Genomic DNA, 20,308 nt, shown 5'->3' with positions numbered 1-20,308 from the left:
TAACAAATAAGAGCCCAAAGACTCTCCTAATTATGTGTACAAGTGTGTGTGTGTGGGGGGGTCTTATTCAATATTTAAGTAAAATTACTTAAAGCACAAAAACCACCAAACATTTATTTAATTAAAAGTAAAAATACATCTTTAAGGGTTTCTCCTTCTTGTGGTCTCTCCTCCCCTGCCCAATAATTAGTACAGATTCTACAGGATCAGAAAATACAAAGTAAACCATAACATTCTACTGCTCTTAACTTTATTTTTTATTTTTTTGGTACCAGGGATTGAACTTGGGCCCGTGTGCTTGCGAAGCAGGCGGTGGAACCACTGAGCTAAATCCCGGCCCTACTGCTCTTAACTTTAAAGCAGTGTACAAAAGAAAATTACAATAAAAACATGTATGCAAATATCAAACCATGAGATAACTAAGACAGAGTTAAGAATGGAAAAGGCACAGCCTTTCTGGGAGACAGCTTGGCAATCTGTAGCAAGTTTCAAAAGTTTACCATTTGCTCCAATAATTCTTTCATTATTTCATCCAAAATAAATGTGAAGGGATGACAGGTAATCAGATATAATCAATAGTACAGTAGGAAGGTGCAACTGTTTTTAAAGGAATAACTGCTAACAATAAGGAGATAGATAAAATGTTAATAGCCTTCTATAAGGCCATTAACTTTTAGATTATATAATGACATGAACATATTTGGTTTACAAAATGACTTAAAATTAGAAAGCACAGGCATCAATATTGTATGCACATGTGAAGGCACACACAAACGACAAAGGCACCAAAGAATACACATTAAAATAACATCAAGGGAATGTGGATAATTTAGGGGAAGGATGGGACTTTTCATGTATTTCAATTTCTGAGAATATGACACTGAGTCGTCAGATATAAGTAATCTCTACCCAGTCTCCCTCATTCAAGGCCCATGAATCCCAGCTTCGAGCCAAAACCTTGTGCTGAAAACAAGTTCTCTAATCACACTGTACTGTCAAGCCTAACCGGGAGATGACTATCTCACCATGGAAGCCCCCAATCCTATTTCCTGCAAGGACCACTTTAATGCTAATACATTCTTCTTGAAGTGATTTCAGCAGTCAAAAATACCTTACTTCTTGCCCCTTGGAGTCCCCAACCATCAATGATTTTGATTTTCTTTACTGCAATAATTACTTGCATCTACAAGGTATCTCCTCTGCTTAATTAGAAGCTCTTTTAAAGGTGAAGTACATGTTTTGCCTCTATATTCCCTTTAACTTTTGGCATTAACATTAAAAAGGAACAAATTCTTCTCTAACAAAAATATAGAGAAAACTCTAAAATCTACAGCACAAAATATAGTACAACACTACAGACATTTCTAACACATCTTCTGTACTCTTAATCGTGTATGTATTCTAAAGGCTAAATCAGTATACCTTTGCTTCTGTTTTATCATGTCCACTCAAAGCAACACAGTTAGCATCTTCACTTGTTTCATCCTGTTTTTAAAAAAAAAAGCTTTATTCTCTAAAATGAAAATTTAGATTATATGCCAATCAATGCGTTACAAAAAATTTTCAAACCTATAAAGTAATCAAGCCTGTAAGACTAAGCATAGCCTTAAGAGATCATAGCTACCCTTCTAAAATGATTTTTTGAAGATCATCACCATTTAAAAAAAGACAATGCCAAAACCAGTAAATTCACAAAATAATTTTAGTAAGGAAGAATTCCCTAATAAAACAAATGCAGGAATGGGGGACACTATCATCCCTGCTAGAGGAAAGCAACACATTAGCACATATAAAGCTTAAGAAATTCTTTAAAGAATATTTCTTTAGCTTTTCCAAAGTAATTGACCAGTGTTACACACACAGCCCATTTCCTGGTAAGATCCGTTATTAACACCTTAAAAGCCACAAGTTTTGATGTCTTAGAATCTATACTATTTTCCCAGGTTTATTTACTAAACAGAGCTAAAATTTTATTTCAGTAATAACTTCATTAAAATGTCAGAAACCACAGTCTTATAGATTAGAAAGAATTTAATCCCACAAAAACTAATTCCAACAAAGGCCTTACTCATTACCAAGTTTTAAAATAGTGATTAAAGTCACAAATACACATATATGAACACTAACTGGATACAGAACACTATGGAGTTATTATCAAAATTGGTGCGATAAGTGTCCTGTGGTTGTTTTTATGAAGTCTTTATTTTAGATACACACTAAAATACTTATGGTTAAAATTATATGCCTGAGTTTGCATCCAAACAATAAGAAGAGTGAGGGGCATGCATAAATGAAACAAGGCTGGCTATGAGGAAACTGCCAAAGCTAAGCAATGCAAATGAGCTAGGGCATTATACTTGTAAATGAAATTTCCCAAACAAGTTTCTGAAATGGATGGTGTTAGTCATATAATCCACAAGCTCCAAACAACCTTTTTTCTACTTTTACTCTATAATTTCTATATACTGAAAAACATTAGGACATGAAGCACATTAATCAGAACTGAACCACCTCACCTCACCTCACACTTACCTACATAGTATACCTGTTAGTGAATGCAGCAAGACTTGTATTTCCTTCTGAGTCACTAAAATTTCTAATGCCAGTATTCATGAGCAAAGAACAAAAGACTTATTTCTGGGGGACTTCAATGTTAGGGGATTTATATTAAAATAAAGTTCTTTAGCTTAGCACCGGTGTAGGCCTCGGTTTTAGTCCTGCCTCTAACTTAAATTAGTTTTCTATCTGGAAATGCCACTGTGTCTCAAGTTTCTCTGCTGGGAAATGCAATTACCCTGTGTATGAAGTAAATGATAATACCTTCTGTATCTCAAGTTTAAGACCAGCCTGGGCAACACAGCAACATGGCAAGAAGCTCTCTCTAAATAAATAAAGAGCTGGGGAAGATACTATGCCTCAATGCAAAGGCTCTGGGTTCAACTTTCTCCCGGGGGGACAGCATCAAAACATTTAAATAATTTTAATGTAGGAATTTTATTTAGCTCCACCATTTGAGCAAAGATACTATAAAAAAAAAAATTGATGAAGTATCAGGGCAATCTCAATAGACATGAGAGATATATTAATGAACTTAATTTTTAAAAAATGGGATCATTGTATGTGATTTTATATATGTTATTTAAAAATTCTAATGAATTACATGATGTCCAGATATTGCTTCCAAATGCCCCAAGAACAAATGGAAAAGGCTGACGGAATTAAGGGTACAGAGATAAGTCTGAGAGCTCATTAAAAATGCTGCTATGTGGTAGATACACAGATACGAATGATTCTCTCTTTTCTTTTTCCTTTTCTGGTATCAGGGATTGAACTCAGGACCTTGAACTTGCAAGGCAGGCTCAGTGCCACTGAGCTAAATCTCCAGCCCTTTACTTTCAAATATACTTTTAATTTTTAATACTGTGTAAGATTTTTATACTCCTATTGCCTTTCTAAACTATACAAGAAACATGATTGTTATTCTACCAATATAGTTACAAGCAAAATTACAAAAGTGGACTGTTACATATTTATTTACTAAGAGCTCTCATTACCTTTTAAAAGTTAGAACATTCAAAGGCTAAAGTTATGCTTATACCCTTAGTGGGGGAGAGCGGGACTTGAATGCTCGAAATGTTCTGAGAACTCACAGTACCACCAATAGGCAAAATGTGCAATTCACAGCAAAACTAATAGATACTTGGGTTGCTGCACAATGTAACCACAAGGCAAAGTTTATAAGAAGATTCCCTGGTCTAACATCTCTATTCAAAAAAAAAAAGAGAGACAAAACAAAAACCCTGAAAATGGAATTTAATTGAGGATTACAAAAACACTGACTTAAAAGATAATTACACATATAGGTTTTCAGGGACCATTTTATAATAAGATATGATGCACTATACCCATTTTCACTCTTATTTAGCATTACAGAAGTGACTAAATTCAAATTACTTTCAGTTAATAGTGGCTATTTCCAAAAACAATTTAAAAAAAGTGTTCAATTAGAGACAAATTACTCTTCACCATTATTAATCAACACAATAAATGCCATAAGAAATCTAGATTATTTTTTCCATTCTAAAAAGTTCCTAAATAACAAACTTTTGGCCAAAAATGACAATAGTATTCGTGATTGTGGACTGAGATCTCTGGCAGTGGTAAAGGACTCACTAATATGAAAACATGACAACAACTTCAGAGATGAAATTGTATATCAAGACTGTAAGTTGTAACTTTCACCGAAGGGCTGATGGCACTTGCCTAACTAACACAGCCAACACTATGGGTTCAATCCCCAGTAATGGAAAAAACAAAACACCTCATATCAAATCAACATATTCTTAATGAATCTTTGATAAGGTAAGCCTTAACTATAAAAAGTTAAAGTACTGCTAGAACACCTCCTGAAGGGTTTAAGGATCCAATCATTCAAGGTCCCAAAACTAACCTGACTACAGATTTTCAGCAACAGAACAGTGCTTAGCATGTGCAGGGCTCCCAGTTAAATGCCCAAAAACCTCCAGTTCATCAGAGGCTATGCTTTAATAACAAGTATAGTATAAACACTCCACATGTATTACAGAAAAAAAAAACAAACAAAAAAACCCCCCAAAGAAACTAGCAGCTAAAAGGGACACCAAAGACTCAATAAAATATATAGTTATTAAAATTAAGATGGATGGGTGTGGTGGTACATGGTGGTACCTCCAGCACTTTAGAAGACTGAGTGAGGAGGATCTCAAGTTCAAGCTCAGCCTGGGCAACTAAGCAAGGCCCTATCCCAAAATAAAAAGGGACAGTGCTGTAGCTCAGTGTGAAGGTCCTGAGTTAAATTCCCAGTACCACACATACTGCCCCCTCACACACCAAAAAACCCTACAATTTTGTGGTAGACTATACTTGCTTAAAAGGACAAAGAAAGAATACAGCTCAGTGGTATGCCACTTGCCTACCACGCACTAAATCCTAGGTTCAATGCCAAGCAACAGTAGGCACCACGCCCCCAGTCTACCCCAGAGAACAGGGTTTACAAATAAGTAGTTACTAAAAGAGTGGGAAAAGTGAAGAAAAACTATGGCACCAAAGCATTATGGACACAATAAAATTCTTCTAAAGGCCTTGCTTCTCACTGCTGGCTCAAAAGATTTTCTTTTGCTGGATTTAAGAATTCACAAGATGCTGCTGCTATGGTAACTAATGTACTTTCTCTATTTTTGTGTGAGCGGGTGTACACACACGTACACACACACACACACACACACACACACACACACACTCTCTTCTTTATGAGGGGAAGATGTCCTCTTGACTCCTGCTATAGGATTAGGTATTTTTGTTGTTGCATTTCCTGAAGGTCTAGGTGGTGGGTTTACCAGACGTGTTGTGGAAACAACTCTGGAGACTGTAGGCTTTGGTGGTGGTGAAATGGCTGGCTGTGTGGCAGTTTGAGGAATGCTTTCACTCGATGTACCTGAACAGTTAAGTACACAGAAATACAAATAAAAATGATCTTATCAACATCAACAAGTTATAAGCTTTTCTCTGATTTGATGAAAACCTTTACATACAAAAGCAATGAACACTGGGCTCCAACTAATCACAAACCCATTTTTTTCAAAATAAAGGTTAAATCCAATTATAATTAAGATTCTCTGAAACATCACACCAATCTCTTACCCCCTGAGCTGTCACTGGAATTTGTTTGTGGCACGGAGACTTCGGGAGACTGGATGTTGGTCACAGATGCTGCCGTCACAGTTGGAGCAGGACTGTTTCTGCTAACAAGAGAAAATCCCCTCCAAATGAATTAAAGTTTAAAAGTAAATACAAAATTAAGCACAAAACAAAATTCAGTAACAATAATTAGTATCTGCAGGTCTAAAATAAACGATTCTTTGATTTTCCTTCTAATATATATATATGCTTTTGTAACTGACTTTAATAAAATATAACCAACAATCAAAGGCAAACATTCCATAAAGCAGCACTGACCAGAACAGTGATGAAAGAAATGCTATCATCTGTGCTATTCAATATAGTGGTCACTATAAAAATGTGGCTATTTTGTCATTGAAAGACGGCCTGTGAGAAACTGTATTTAATTTAGTACTAAACTGCCACACATGGTTAGTATCACACTAGACAGAATGGTTCTAAAAGATCCTCTTTTGAACCGATTTGGAGTATAACAGAATCCTATAAAGAAAGAACAAGAAGTCAAGCACATGCTTGTAATCCCAGCTACAGTAGTGGATGCTGGGGCAGGTGGATACCAAGTTTGAGGCCAGCCTGGATAACTAAATGAAACTGTCTAATAATAAAAAAAATGAAAAGGGCCAGAGATTTAGCTCAGTAAAAGAGCTAGACTCTATCCCCAGTGTGAGTGTGTCTGTGTAGTTGGTGGTTAATGCTTTGTGAATAGAAAACTGTTTTAAAATTACAAAGGACTCGCTTGGGTTTGCAGTCTTCAGATTACTCAAGATTAGCTCAAAAACACTCCATGCATGCAAAGTCCAAAGAAAAAACCACTGCACTACACACAGACACTGTGTCAGTTATCTGTGTCAACTTTCCCAGTGGAGTCACCCGCAAACTGCACCTCTGCCATGGGTATACATCGGCAGGGTAATTATTAAGTGTTTTTCAAAAACTGAACTATATGGTATACATATTATTATCAAAAAGTCTCAACTAATTAACATAATCAGCATAACCATCAAGCTGAAAATCCTGAACTATCAAGGCCTCCCTTGAAAATATGAGCATGGTGGAATGAAATAGAAGAATTTCTAGCATGATCACTATAATGAAGACAGAAACTAAATATAAACAGGACTTCATTATATGTTGTAATTTTTATGCTATGGACATCTATTCCTTTCAAATTTTGTTTTTTGTTGCTGTTGTTTTGAGACAGGGTCTTGCTATGTAGTTCAAGCTGGTTTTGAACTATGTAGCCCAGGCTAGCCTCTAACTCCAGGTGATCCTCCTGCCTCACGCTTCCAAGTGCTAGGATTACAGTTGTGAGTCACAACACCCGGCTGAAATAATATTTTTAACTGCTTTAACTATTTCTAATGAGATACTTAATTCTTCTAGAAAAGGTTTAACTAAAACCACTCCACAGAGACCTTTACTTGCTTCATAACACAGCTAAGCTGTCAGAGACATATTTACTTGTGTGTATAAGCAACTCTAGAACAGAAAGATAGGTTTGTACTTTTGCCTATTCTCCTTAGCACACCACACAGCTCAATAGATCTGTAGCCAACTACATAGAGATGAAGAGGAAAAGAACTAAATATTCATCCCATAAATCAAGGCGTATCTCAAAAATGAATTACAAGTAAAGTATACACACTAGGACAAAGCTAAAAATTACTATCCCCGAACTAGGAATTATTACTTTGCTTTTTAAATATTAGGTGGTAGAATAAAAATAACACTCTAATTGGATGTCTTTAATAGTCACAAGAGAATATTTAGCCTTTCGGTCAAGAAACACAAAATGATTCCTCTTTTCTCCTGGTATGTATAGGAAGGAGAATTTCCTGGAGTCCAGTATTCCCAGTACTGGAGCCTGAATGAAAAAAGGCACATACACACTACTTACCCCTGAGAGCTGCCAGAGCTGTTCAATGGACTGGTCTTTGCAGCACTGGTGGGTGAAGGCACAGACATGCTGTTGTCACTATCCATAGACAAGTCAAGGCTGCTGTCATTCAGAGCTGTCAATTTCACTCCTTCTGTTGAGTGCTGCAATCAGTAAAGTATTTTATTAAATATAACTTTATTTCACAGACCTTTGAAATATGAACACCCTTAAATGACACATACTCCCCACTAGAAATGAAAAACTATTAAGTTTATTAAAATTCTAAGTGCATGATAATTGTAAATGGTAAAGACTTGGGAGTTATGTACTTCTCAAGTTGTGTTATGATAGGAGAAAACAAGACAAGAGTGCCATATAAAGCATGTATACTGACTGGAAGATAGAATGCAAATTAAAAACCACTACAAATAGGAAAATATAAGAATCTTGAACCAGTGGACTATAAAAATATACACCCACAAGGAGAAAGATTTTAATGCTCAGGACACTAGCAATGACCATCTCTGGTTACTTGGCATCAGAAGTGGTCTTGTGGTTATTTATATTTCAGAGAGGGAAAGGAGGACTGACATGGTCTTACTTTGTTGTTAGGATTGGCCTTGAGCTCCTAAGCTCATGAGATCTTCCTAACTCATCCTCCCAAGTAGCTGTGATTTTAGGTGCATACCAGCATACCTGGGCATTACTCACAGGTTTTTACTTATCTCATAATGAACATAAACACTATATAATTCCAAAAACATCAACCATAATTTACTGCAATTCATTATTTATCAATAAATGAACTCTCCCCCTGGGTGTGGTGGTGCAGGCCTATAATCCCCAGCACTCAGGAGGCTGAGGAAGGAGGATCGCTGTGAGTTCGAAACCAACCTGGGCTACATTGTGAGTTCCAAGTCAGTCTCAACTACATAGTGAGACCCTGTCTCAAAAAAAAGAAAGAAAGAAAGAAAGAAACAATTCCCCAAGAAAAGATTTATAGTACTCTAATTGCAGTTTAGATTTAACATGGGTCCATTTATTATTAGTCCATCAATTATCCTGTAAAAAATAGCACAAGGAAAATTAAACCTAGTATCACCATATAGAACTAAATGTTATTTCTGCTTCTAAAAACAAACACCCCACCACACCCCGGTACTCTAAAACAGAACAGGCAAGAAAACAAAAATCTATGGATGTTCTCACAGGAATAAAACTGAAATCTGAAATCATACAGGTTTTTTTGCTTAGCAAGTGCTACTACAATATTACACTGATTCCTTTGGTTTCATTCTTTTCCCAGAATACACTCAGGTTCAGTGTTCATTACAGAAATTCTTTGGGCTCTGTGCATGTGAGTTTTTTTGTTTTGTTTTGTTTTTTGGGGTTCTTTTTCCCGGCTTTTCTCCTTCAGTGGCAGGAGTCAAACTCACCGCATAGTGCATCCTCAGCAAGAGCAAGGACTCTGTCACTGAGGGACACTACAGCCCCAAACAAACATTTTAATGAAAATTATGTACAATGCTGGCAAAGACTCATTCCAAATATATGTCTGTATGTAAATGCTCTGAGCTTCAGTTTCCCCAATGACAAGATTATTCTTTGAATTAGTAGTAAGGAAGGCCCTTATGGAAACAAATCAAAAAGGATCAAATGGAAAGATGAGATTTGACAGACAATGAAAAGCCATTTGCTTATGAAGTCAGTTGCAAAACAAAGCACCTAATACTCTAAATAAGCATATTTCCTACTCAAACACATTAATAAAACTTTACTCTTCACCAAATGTGAAGATTGTTTACAAATACATTACATTCAGTAACATACATACCAGCCTGAATAAACACCTGTGACATACATAGTGGGTTAATGATGTGTAAATGTGAAGACTGTAATTGCTTGTTCTGAAAACAAAACAGCATTCTACTTTGCTCAGTTCTGTGTCTATATCAAGGGTAGTAAAGAAGAGACACCAAAGCCAAATATTCATAATATTCTAAAAGTAATAGGACAAAAAGCATACAGAGAAACAAATGCTCATTCTTTTCAGTCAGACCTCAGTCCAATTCACAGCTTATCCTGACAATTCAACTAAGTTTCTCAACGAATGTGTTTCTCCAACCCAACGAATGTGGGATACTGGAACATTAAATACAGAAAATAAGCTAACAGGAATTAAGAATAAGCAAGGTAGTTATGGTAGTACAGTACATGCCTGTAATCCAAGCACTCAGGAGGCTGAAGAAAGATTTCAATGAGCTAAATGCCAGCCTGAATTACATAATGAGTCCCTGTCTCAAAATAGCAAAACAAAACAAATGAACAAAACCATCAAGGATTCAGGCTCTTAAGACACTTTTTGCTTTTAGGCCCATTTGTTTTTTGCTTTTCTGGCGGTACTGGGGATCAAACTCAGAACCTTGCACTTATGAGGGTAGTATGGCACCACAGAGCTAAATCCCGGGCCCACTTGTTGCTTTTAAAAACAAAGAAAGCTTGGGGCAGGGGATTTAGCTCAGCGGTTCGGTGGCCTGCCTGGCAAGCTCAAGGACCACAGTTCAATCCCTGGTACCAAAAAAAAAAAAAAAAAAAAAAAAAAAAACCGAAACACAACAACAACAAAGAAAGCTAGATCAGGCATGGTGGCATCTGCCTGTAATACCAGCACTTGGGAGGCTGAGGCAGAGGACTGTGGAAAGAACAAGACCAGACTGAACTGCATAGCAAGGACATGTCTCCAAAAAAAAAGAAAAGAAAAGAAGCAAAACAAAAAAGAAATAAAGAAAGTGCTATTTTAATAATGCAAACTAGAAAATACCTAAATTATTTCAAATACAGGAAGAGAAACTATGCAGCCACTAAAAAAGTTCATTTGGATAAATGGTCATTGTAAGCACAAAAAGGGACAGATCCTAAAATACTAGTTTTCATCAAAAAACTTTTAAAAATACACATTGTGTGATAATGTGTACTGAGCAGTCACTGTAGAAATAAACTAAACACTAACAGCAACTATTATAAGATTATAGTTGCTTTATTTGGTAATATTTAACAGTAAATTTCTGATCATTAATAATTTTCTTTATATTCAAGATGCTTACTTCTACCTAGAAAAATACTAGTTTAACACAATCAAAATAAAACATACTAAAATTCACTTAAGCCAGGCAGGGTGGTATGTATATACTGGGAGGCTGAGGCAGGAATACTACAAGTTCAAGTCCAGCTTGCACGGGCAAATTAGAAAGATTCTGTCTCAAAAATAAAAAGTAAAAACAAAGGCTGAGAATGTAGCTCAGTGTGAAGGACCTGGGTTCAACCCTAGTACCAAAAACATTCAGTTATAGTTGTTCCAAATAACAGTACTGTCAATCAATACTAAGAGTTGTTCTTTTTTTTTTGAGACAGGGTCTCACTATGTAGTTGAGACTGACCTGGAATTCGCTATGTAGCCCAGGCTGGTCTCGAACTCAGTGATCCTCCTGCCTCAGCCTCCAGAGTGCTGGGGTTAAAGGTGTGCACCACCACACCCGCCAATAGTAAGAGTTTAAAACTTACTATGAACCTTGAATAATGGAAGATCCAGTTATCACTGTTTTAAGTACCTTCTAATAAAGCAGAAATAGCTAAGTGCTAAAAACATAATCATTTTTTTGGTACTAGGAACTAAACAAACCCAGGGCCTTGTGCTTGCGAGGCAGGTGGTAGCACCACTGAGTTAAGTCCCCAGGCCTAAAGAACATGACCTATTCACATTCACTTCTGTTTGTTTTTTGTTTATTTTTGGAGACAGGGTCTCACTATGTAGTTGAGACTGACCTGGATCTCACTATGTAGCCCAGGCTGGTCTCAAACTCAGAGTGATCCTCCTGCCTCAGCCTCACGAGGGCTGGGATTACAGGAGTGCGCCACCACACCCGATCACATTCACTTCTGAAAACAAAAAAATTTTATATATTTTTACATGCAGCAAATTTACTTTTAATTTCAATTGTCTTAATTTATCAGTAATACGTTATCAGAATGGAAGATGTAACTCACTGATAGAGCACCTGCTTAGTATGCATGTACATGGCCCTGGATTCTATCTCCAGCACTGCAGATAGACAGACAGACAGAAAAATACTACAATAAAGGACATTTAGAAGGTAAAGTTTAACATGACACTAAAATGGCTGAAGAGTAAAATTGTCTTATATACATGTACTACTGTAAATTATGCATTTTGGTCATTTTCTAGATTAGTTCATAAACAATCAAGTTAAGCAGAAAATTTTTTTGACCCTGTGCAAGGGGAGAATAAAAAATTTATTAAAAGTAACATCACAGGTTGAGGGTACAGCTCAGTGGTACACTGCCTGTCTAGTATTTGCAAGGCTCTGGGTTCAATCTCTAGTATCCTCCAAAAAAAGAAAAGACCAAAAAAAATAACATAAGACCTTCAACTTTTAATTTTAGACACCCCCTGAAAATTTGTTGTGGCTATTACTAAGCTCCGAAAGATGATGGTGATAAGAGTACAGGAAACTACCACATCTATTTCCTATGTGCACGCACCAGTCTACACCATTCTGCAAGGACTGATGCATTTAATCATCACAAAGTACCTAATGAAATAGGTAAAAATATTATCTCAATTTTAAGTATAAAAAAAAAATCAAGAACAGATGTTCGTTACCTAAGTATCACAGATAGGAAATAGCAAAGCCTGAGTCTGAACCAGTAAGTCTAACTCTAGACTCCTCTTGCTAAACTTCCATGACTTTGTACAATAAAACATTTTATGAAAAAACATTATAAATTTAAGCCTTTCCCAACTATTACCCTGAATATAATGGTCATCATTTGCTGATGTACACTTTTATTTCGTCTTCTCTCTTAAATATCTTTTCTCTTGCTTTGTAAGTTTTTAAACCTGTGAACTTTACATGCAAGTAGCAGAAGGTACATATACATCTGCATCTTTAATAAGACGAAACTGCAGTTCAGGTATTTTCACTGGTGTGTACTATGAAACATTTATTCCATTATAGGAATATGCAGTCAGGCATATATTTTGTTTTCTTTTGTTCCTTGAACTTTTGTGGTCTCAAACTTGTAGGCTCAAGTGATCCTTCTCAGCCTCCTGAGTAGCTAGGACTCCAACAATGTGCCTCTGAACCCAGCAAGCCATCTATTTTTGAAACCAATTAAAGAACAAATAATGTTATTGTGCATTAAAATTCTCACCATGACCACTATTGAGCAAAAGAAGGAAAAACTGGCTCAGAGTTACTTAAAAGAAAGCACTAAATCTAAAACAACATACTACAAAATTTTACCTCTGGTGACCTCTCAGTTCTTTACAATCAATAACTTCTCATTTTAAAATAATATAACTTTTAATTTTTAAATAATATATTTTCTGACATTTACCAAAGATGGTAATTTCATTTTTTAAACATGTAATTTATTCAATTAGATAATTTGGCTAATTTATTTTTATTTTTATTTATTTATTTATTTTGAGACAGGGTCTTGCTATGTAGTTGAGACTGACCTTGAGATCACTATGTAGTCCAGGCTGGTCTCGAACTCATAGTGATCCTCCTGCCTCAGCCTCCCAAGTGCAGGGATTACAGGCGTGAGCCACCATGCCCCACCAATTTTTAAAGGATGGTCTCGAACATAGTGATCCTCCTGCCTCAGCCTCCCAAGTGCAGGGATTACAGGCGTGAGCCACCATGCCCCACCAATTTTTAAAGGAGAGAAAGCTGTAATCCTAGCGCTCAAGAGGCAGAGGCAGGAGGACTGCAGAGGCCAGCCTGGCTTACATAGTATGTTCAAGGCCAACCTGAAGTAGGTAGTTAAGACTTTGTCTCCAAACAACCAACCAACCAATCAATCAATCCATAAGAGGAATTCAGATATTCATATGAGATTTTAAAATGCTTTAAGAATAAAAGGCATGGCCAGGCATGGTGGTACATGCCTATAATCCTAGCACTCAAGAAAGTGAGGCATGAGGATTGAGGAGTTCAAGGCCAGCCAAAGCTACCAGTAAGATCAGGGCCAGCCTGAACTACAAGATGAGATATCTGTCACAAAAAAACAAAACTAAATAAATGAATGAATTGAGAGGGAAAAGGAAGGAAAAAAATAAAAGAATGAATGTAATCAATATGGGCCAATAAAGATATGAAGTACCACTACCAATCTGATGTCTGAGACAAGTGCATCCAAGAAAACTGATCAGAGGCCAGGCATGGTGGTACAGGACCAGAGCCCCATCACTTAGGAGGCTAAGGCTCCAGGGTTGCCACAAGTTCAAGGGCAGTTGGGCTATCTAGTAAGGTTAAGGCCAACCTGAACTAGATAAGAGGGACCCAGTCTCAAAAAAACAAAAATTTTAAAAAAGAAAAAGAAAACTAATTAGAGCAAGTTTTTACATAATAGAACTGCTCTCATAAAACAGGGTTTTTATAAAATCTCTTTCAGGTGATCCATTTATCTAAATTCTGAAATAGTGATAGAATAGATGCACAAAACATGTTAGTAAGGCTGTTGTAAGTACTCTCTATGTTTACCTTTTTCTTTTTCTGAAGCACATGATTAGGTAGTAGTTGATGGAGTTGCTTTCTTTTTACATGCATTGCAGCAATTTTCATATCCACCTCAAACATCTTGCTGTTTATTGCTTGCCTATAAACTATACAATTAGACATTGTTACAAGAAACAGAAACATTATAATAAAGCCAAGTTTAAATTCACTGAGGAAATAAGGACTTATTCCAAGTAGGGATCCTTATTCCCATCAACACTGCATATTTACAGAACTATCAGCTCAAGACATGTCCCTAATCTGATATAATTGTCTGAACAAACTTTACTTTACCATAACAGACACATTGTAATAAATAAAAGCACAAAGTATACTACATATTCCAGTGTAATAACTATATGCAGTGTAGCTCATAATGTAGTAACTTTAAAAAACATCAGAATTACAGAAAAAGGATTTAAAAATCCATATCCTTTCATGCTATGTTAAATTTATAGTTTTACTCCCAGTATTTTAACACATGTATCAAATCAAATTTACTAAACTTTACCTAGCGATACCTTTTACCTGCAAGGTAAAATTTAAAGTGATGATTCGCTATTATAAAAATAACAAAGGTCAAAGGTTCAAATAAATTTATGCTACATATAAATGCTTTACTTATTCTTTGTTACAAATAAATCAACTATTTAAGTCCCAGGGCCCCAAAATGGGGAAAATCATTTATACAGTACTGATTGAGCATTTAAACTGAGACTGTATTCACAATGTTGTGGGAACCAAAGATGTAATTGGATAAAGGAAAACAAAAGAGTTTCAGACTGTCTACATTCTAATGAACAGAATGAACAAAAATTTAAAGAAATACATTGCATGTCACATGGTTATAAGTATTATGAAGAAAAACTGAATAAAGAATAGGACAGGAAGCTCAGCCTAGAATCTGAGTTAAAAACTGACTGAAGATTTAAATGACTATGAGAAAGTGAGCTGAAAGTACCCACAGTAATAGCATTTCAGGGAAAGAAAACACCAAGAACCAGACAGCCTGAACAGGAAAATATGCCTGGAACAACTGAGGAACAAAAAGAAAAAGGCCTGAGGATAAGGAGAAGTCCATAATCGCTCTTCTGAAACTTGTAAAACCAAAACACTTCCAACACAGAAATTTTTCCTTAAATCATTATAAAAATTCATCTACAAATAAATTCGAAAATATTAACTATTTGTGGCTATTGGCCTTTAATTTTTGCTTATGTGAATTCAATTGTTCTTTACAAAAAGTTTGTGATTACCAAGTGCTGCTCCAAGTCCTGGTAGGTATCTTCCTTCTAACTTTAATACCTTTCTAGCCCTATACACCTGGGGATTATGAACTTTTAATAATGAGGTCAGAGAAGGTAAAAATAAGGAGGACAGGCCAGGTAGAAGCCAAGGTGTGGACTTCTATTCTAAGTGAGATGGCGAGTCATAGGTAGCCATTATAGATTTTTTTTTTTTTTGGTACCAGGGATTGAACTTGGGTCCTTGAGCTTGCAAGGCAGGCCACTGAACCACTGAGCTAAATTACCCTGGCCCTATTATAGATTTTAAGTACGATTTGGCTTAAAAGTAGCATTTAAAGGCTAGGTAAGAATATGAGGCAGACAAGGGCAGGAGAGAAAAGCTGTGGTAAGGAAAATAATCCAACAGAACAATAAAAGTGGTTTTAACTAGCACTAAAAAAACACTAATAAGTAAAACTCTCAGTGTGTTCTGAAAGAGGCAAAAGTATTTCATAACAGATTAATACCAAGTAGCGAAATAATACTGAAATGATGCCAAGATTTCTAACATGAACACCTAAACCAGTAGTACTCGAAAAGTAGTTAGACTCGGGATGAAAAGTTGTACTATGAATATGTTAAACTTATTTTATTTAAAAAAATCACATTAAAAATTCCATTAAAATGTCTCAAGAAACAAAAGTATTTCTCTCCCCAAATACATACTAGATCTGTGAAAATATATTATTCGGTAGTACAATCTTTTAATAAACAGCTTAACCTGGATATAATGTATAAAATTTATATTCTAATTCAAGCATCTATCCATAGCTTCTTCATAAACAGATTAGGCTGACCTCAGAATTTTTACTTCAAAACAAGCACTTCGGTGGCACTTAGGAGAAGGAAGAACATGGCCCTACACAAGCCATCTTAAAAATGTGTAAGGATGTTTTTGTTGTCACATTCAAGTTATATCCTTAAATGTGCACTGTTTTACCCAGAGAACTGTACTATGTTGTACCTACTTTCTAACAATGAAAATTTACTTGGCAATTAGTTCTTTGAACCAAGAACTAATTTTACATAAAATCCAAAGTATTTTAGTCTAAAGTTGTCAAAAACACAAAGACTAATAAAAAAATAGATTAATAGCTGGAGAGTATAGCTGAGAGGTAGGGGCAAACCTATTGTGTGCAAGGGCCACAGTATACTCCCCGGCACCAAATAAAAGAACAGAAAATCAGCACGGAGATTCCGCCAAACACTAAAAATTCCACTTGACCCATCTATGCCCCTTCTGTATTTCTTCCCAAAAGAGTTCAAGTCATCTTATTACAGGGATACATGCATACCCATGTTTATAGCAGCACAATTTACAATAGACTTTATGTCCATCAACACATGAGTAGACAAAGAAAATTTTATATTTATATACAATAGAGTATTACTTTGCCATACAGAAAGATAAATGTGAGGTATCCTCAGGCAAATGGATGCAACTTCAGAAAGACATATAAGCCTAAATATTACATGGTTTCTCTTACATGAGAAAAGAAAGCAAAATAGAATAGAAGGGATAGAGAAGTCCAGAGATTCTCAAATCATTCCACTGTTTCAAAAAAATTGTACTATATGCTAATTTATTTCATTTATTTTACTAGTTTCTCTTTTAGGAAAAAAAAACTTAGAAAGCTTCTGAAGTTTTGTGCTTTTATATGCTTGCTTCCTCTCTCAGTGAGTCTTTTTTGTTCATGACTTGTACTGTAACATTTTGGACATTCTTTTAAAGATTATGATACAGTTATTAACTATTGTTATTCTCTAAATGTTTTGTTATAAAACTTATTTTCCATAGAGTGCTTTTTATAGTCTTTTTTTTTTGGGGTACCAGAGATTGAACTCAGGACCTTGCGCTTGAAAGGCAGGCAGTAAGAACCACTGAGCTAAATCCCTGGCCCTTACATTCTTATTAATATCTACTTATATTACATCATGCTGAATGTGGGGGAGAGGGAGAAAAATCACCTTTTCTCTTATATCCAATTTCTATCATACTACTAATGGCAACACTGTTGATGGTTACTAGAATCACTATAAATAACATGTACCCAGTAGGAACTCGTAAGTAGCACTGCTAGAGGTTCTACTACACGAAGGTAAAATCACCTGATTTAAGCATGTCTTCTGCTGTCTATGTATCCGAGCATTTACCCTGAAATCCATACAACAGTCAGTCCTTATCTGTGGGTAGAACATGCCAAACCCCCAAGGAGGCCTACAACTGCAACTCTCTATCCGTGGTCCTTCCTTAATGTTCCTATGATGAAGTAAAATTTACAAAGTAGAAACAGTAAAACATTGACAGGAACTAACATTAAAAAAAAACAATTTTAACAATATATTGTAATAGGTGAAGGTGGGCTCTCTAAATATTCTATTGTATGATAGTTACCCTTCTTGTGATGTGTGATGATGTAAGATGACGTGATGCCTATACAAAGGGATGAGGATTAACTCAGGCATTTTGGATTAGCATTAGGCTACTATGTAAGGGTCACCTGAATTCAAGAATAGCAAGCAATAGGGCAACTGTCTGGTAACCCAGACTGCAGTGTCTACAATGCAGTTTCACACTGCCATTCAATACAGCACACAGCTTAAAATTTGTAAATTATTTCTGTAATATTTACAGAGTGGGCTAGGGATTTAGCTCCGTGGTTCCGCTGCCTGCCTTGCAAAGTTGCAAGGTCCTGAGTTCGATCCCCAATACCAAAAAAAAAAGAAGATGTTGACCAATACTTAGAGAGTAACAGACAATGGTGGACACTGAATAGATAAAACTGTGGGAAAGGGGAACTGCAGATAAGGGGAGATCACTCAATTCTTTTCCTTTTATTTCTCCTTTACATTATAGTATATAATACTGCATTTTCTCTCCTTACTTCTCAGTGCTGCAGAAGGCCTCATACATGCACTTTACCATTAAGCTACAACCCACGCACTTCCGTTCAAATTTTATTTTTGAAATGGTGTTGCACTGGCTGGCATTAAACTTGTAATCCTCCTGCCTCAACTTCCCAAACAGCTAGAGTCACAGGCATGCCACACCCAACCAATCTATCTTTTTAACAAATTTCCAATTTTTTTTTTGTCGTTTTACTAAGTAGGTAAAAATTTAATGTTAATGATCAATGTTTATAAGAGAAAACTCAAAGTAGAAGCAGAAAATGCTATTTACTGAAATTTTTTATATTGGAGAAGGAATATTTCAAAGAGAACAGAATTTAGTCCTTCACAAAGATATAGTTATCTCTGTGTGTCTACTAGTCCATAGCTATGCATCTATGGAAAGGCCTTCTACTCTGTCAACTATATTCGCCATCCATTCTTTAGTTAAAACATATACCGTTATCTCTGACTACAAGTCAATCTAAAATGTAGACATAATCACCATCCATCTCAACTATGAATTAATACTTGGATATACATTTCATACATGAGAAAAATTTCAAGCCAGTACAAGTTCAGCTTGACAGATTTCTAGGGTTCAAGATGATGATGGCAATGAGAAACAGACTGTCTTATAGACAACCTTATAACATTCTGATTGTTTCTAATTCCATATGGAATCATGGACAAATTTGTAAATGGCTCCACTTAACTTTTAAAGGACTATCACAACAGAGAAAAGACATTTATATATCAGGTATATTTTATTGAAACTAGTAACAAAACTAAAACCATCAAGATTATTTTATGACCACTATCCAACATGCTCAAGTAATGTCAATAGTTATTATAAGCATATTTATTCTGTACATCGAGACAAATTTAAAATGCAAGCATCCAAATATTTTGATTATTCAAGTAGAGACATACCTGTATCTGTGAAAGACTGAATATCATAGGTGAGATCAACACTGAGATTTTCAGAATTTTCTGTTTTTTTAAACACTAACCCAATCACCCACATTGTACGAAATTCTTCCCTGCAAAGAACAGCATCATATCAGGATTCATGAAAATACCATAAGCTACCAATGGGCTGACAACTTGGGCTATGTGGAAAACTCTGTAGTACAAATATATTCATAAATTAAGCTCTAAGTCCAGACTCAAATCAAAACTTGGTCTAACCCAACACCTCTTCCCTACACATCTATTACTACATGAGCAATAACACTTCCAGAACAAGAATATTCTCAATTTGTACATAATGGTTTTAATGATTCTATAGTACCAAAGGCACTAGAATCAAAGCTGTAAACAGTTTAAAATAATCAAAATATTATATAACAAACTTTTCATTTATATTTTCAATCTTTGATGTTAATCTCACACAACTTTACCTAATACTCCACTACTTCCCCAAATGCAATGAAGTATAAGTAAAATCTCAAACTAAGTATTAACAGCAACAATAAAAACGGCAACTGATCTATACAAGACTTAGAAGAAAACGTAAGCGATTTTATTCCCATCCCTTTAGAATAGTCCATAATCCATCATCACAAATTAGATTTTTGCAAGATCAAAGCAAAATATATTCCAATAAATACAAGCAGACTGATGTTTGGTACACTAAGTATATTGTATGGAATAGGAGAAAAAAGGAATGTTAGGAAATACTAAAAAAGTATAACAGCAGATCTACAGAATGCGAAATCCAGTTAACAGCACCTCACCATATTATTAGAGAAAAAGAAATTTTAGGGCAAGGGATTCAGCTCAGTGGTTCCACAGCTTGCCTTTGCAAGCAGAAGTTCCTGAGTTTGATCCCAGTACCCCCTCCACCGAAAAAAATGTATTTCAGCACTGAGTTTTTCAGACTCGTCAATTTTTCGGACCAGGTAGAAAACTAAGTTGTAAAATTCAAATTTACTATGAGCTATATATAT

The 20,308-nt window shown here is 35.6% G+C and overlaps 1 protein-coding gene across 1 annotated transcript in view; it reads right to left on the bottom strand.

Annotated features, from left to right (window-relative positions):
* Papola (poly(A) polymerase alpha) overlaps positions 1-20,308 on the bottom strand; it is a gene marked incomplete at its 5' end in the record, with an annotated part of 48,165 nt that overhangs the window by 3,800 nt on the left and 24,057 nt on the right. The window contains 7 exons of the mRNA XM_033766773.1: positions 1,423-1,487; positions 3,292-3,313; positions 5,277-5,473; positions 5,680-5,780; positions 7,616-7,758; positions 14,167-14,288; positions 19,290-19,399. Of these exons, the coding sequence (XP_033622664.1) occupies positions 1,423-1,487; positions 3,292-3,313; positions 5,277-5,473; positions 5,680-5,780; positions 7,616-7,758; positions 14,167-14,288; positions 19,290-19,399 (760 nt within the window). The remainder of the gene's footprint in view (positions 1-1,422; positions 1,488-3,291; positions 3,314-5,276; positions 5,474-5,679; positions 5,781-7,615; positions 7,759-14,166; positions 14,289-19,289; positions 19,400-20,308) is intronic.

Source organism: Fukomys damarensis, unplaced genomic scaffold, assembly GCF_012274545.1.
Source record: "Fukomys damarensis isolate Sample0158 unplaced genomic scaffold, DMR_v1.0_HiC HiC_scaffold_21, whole genome shotgun sequence".
In the NCBI taxonomy this organism is placed as follows: domain Eukaryota; kingdom Metazoa; phylum Chordata; class Mammalia; order Rodentia; family Bathyergidae; genus Fukomys; species Fukomys damarensis.
The sequence above is the reverse complement of the archived record's forward strand: the minus strand, read 5'-3'. Positions and strand labels throughout refer to the sequence as shown.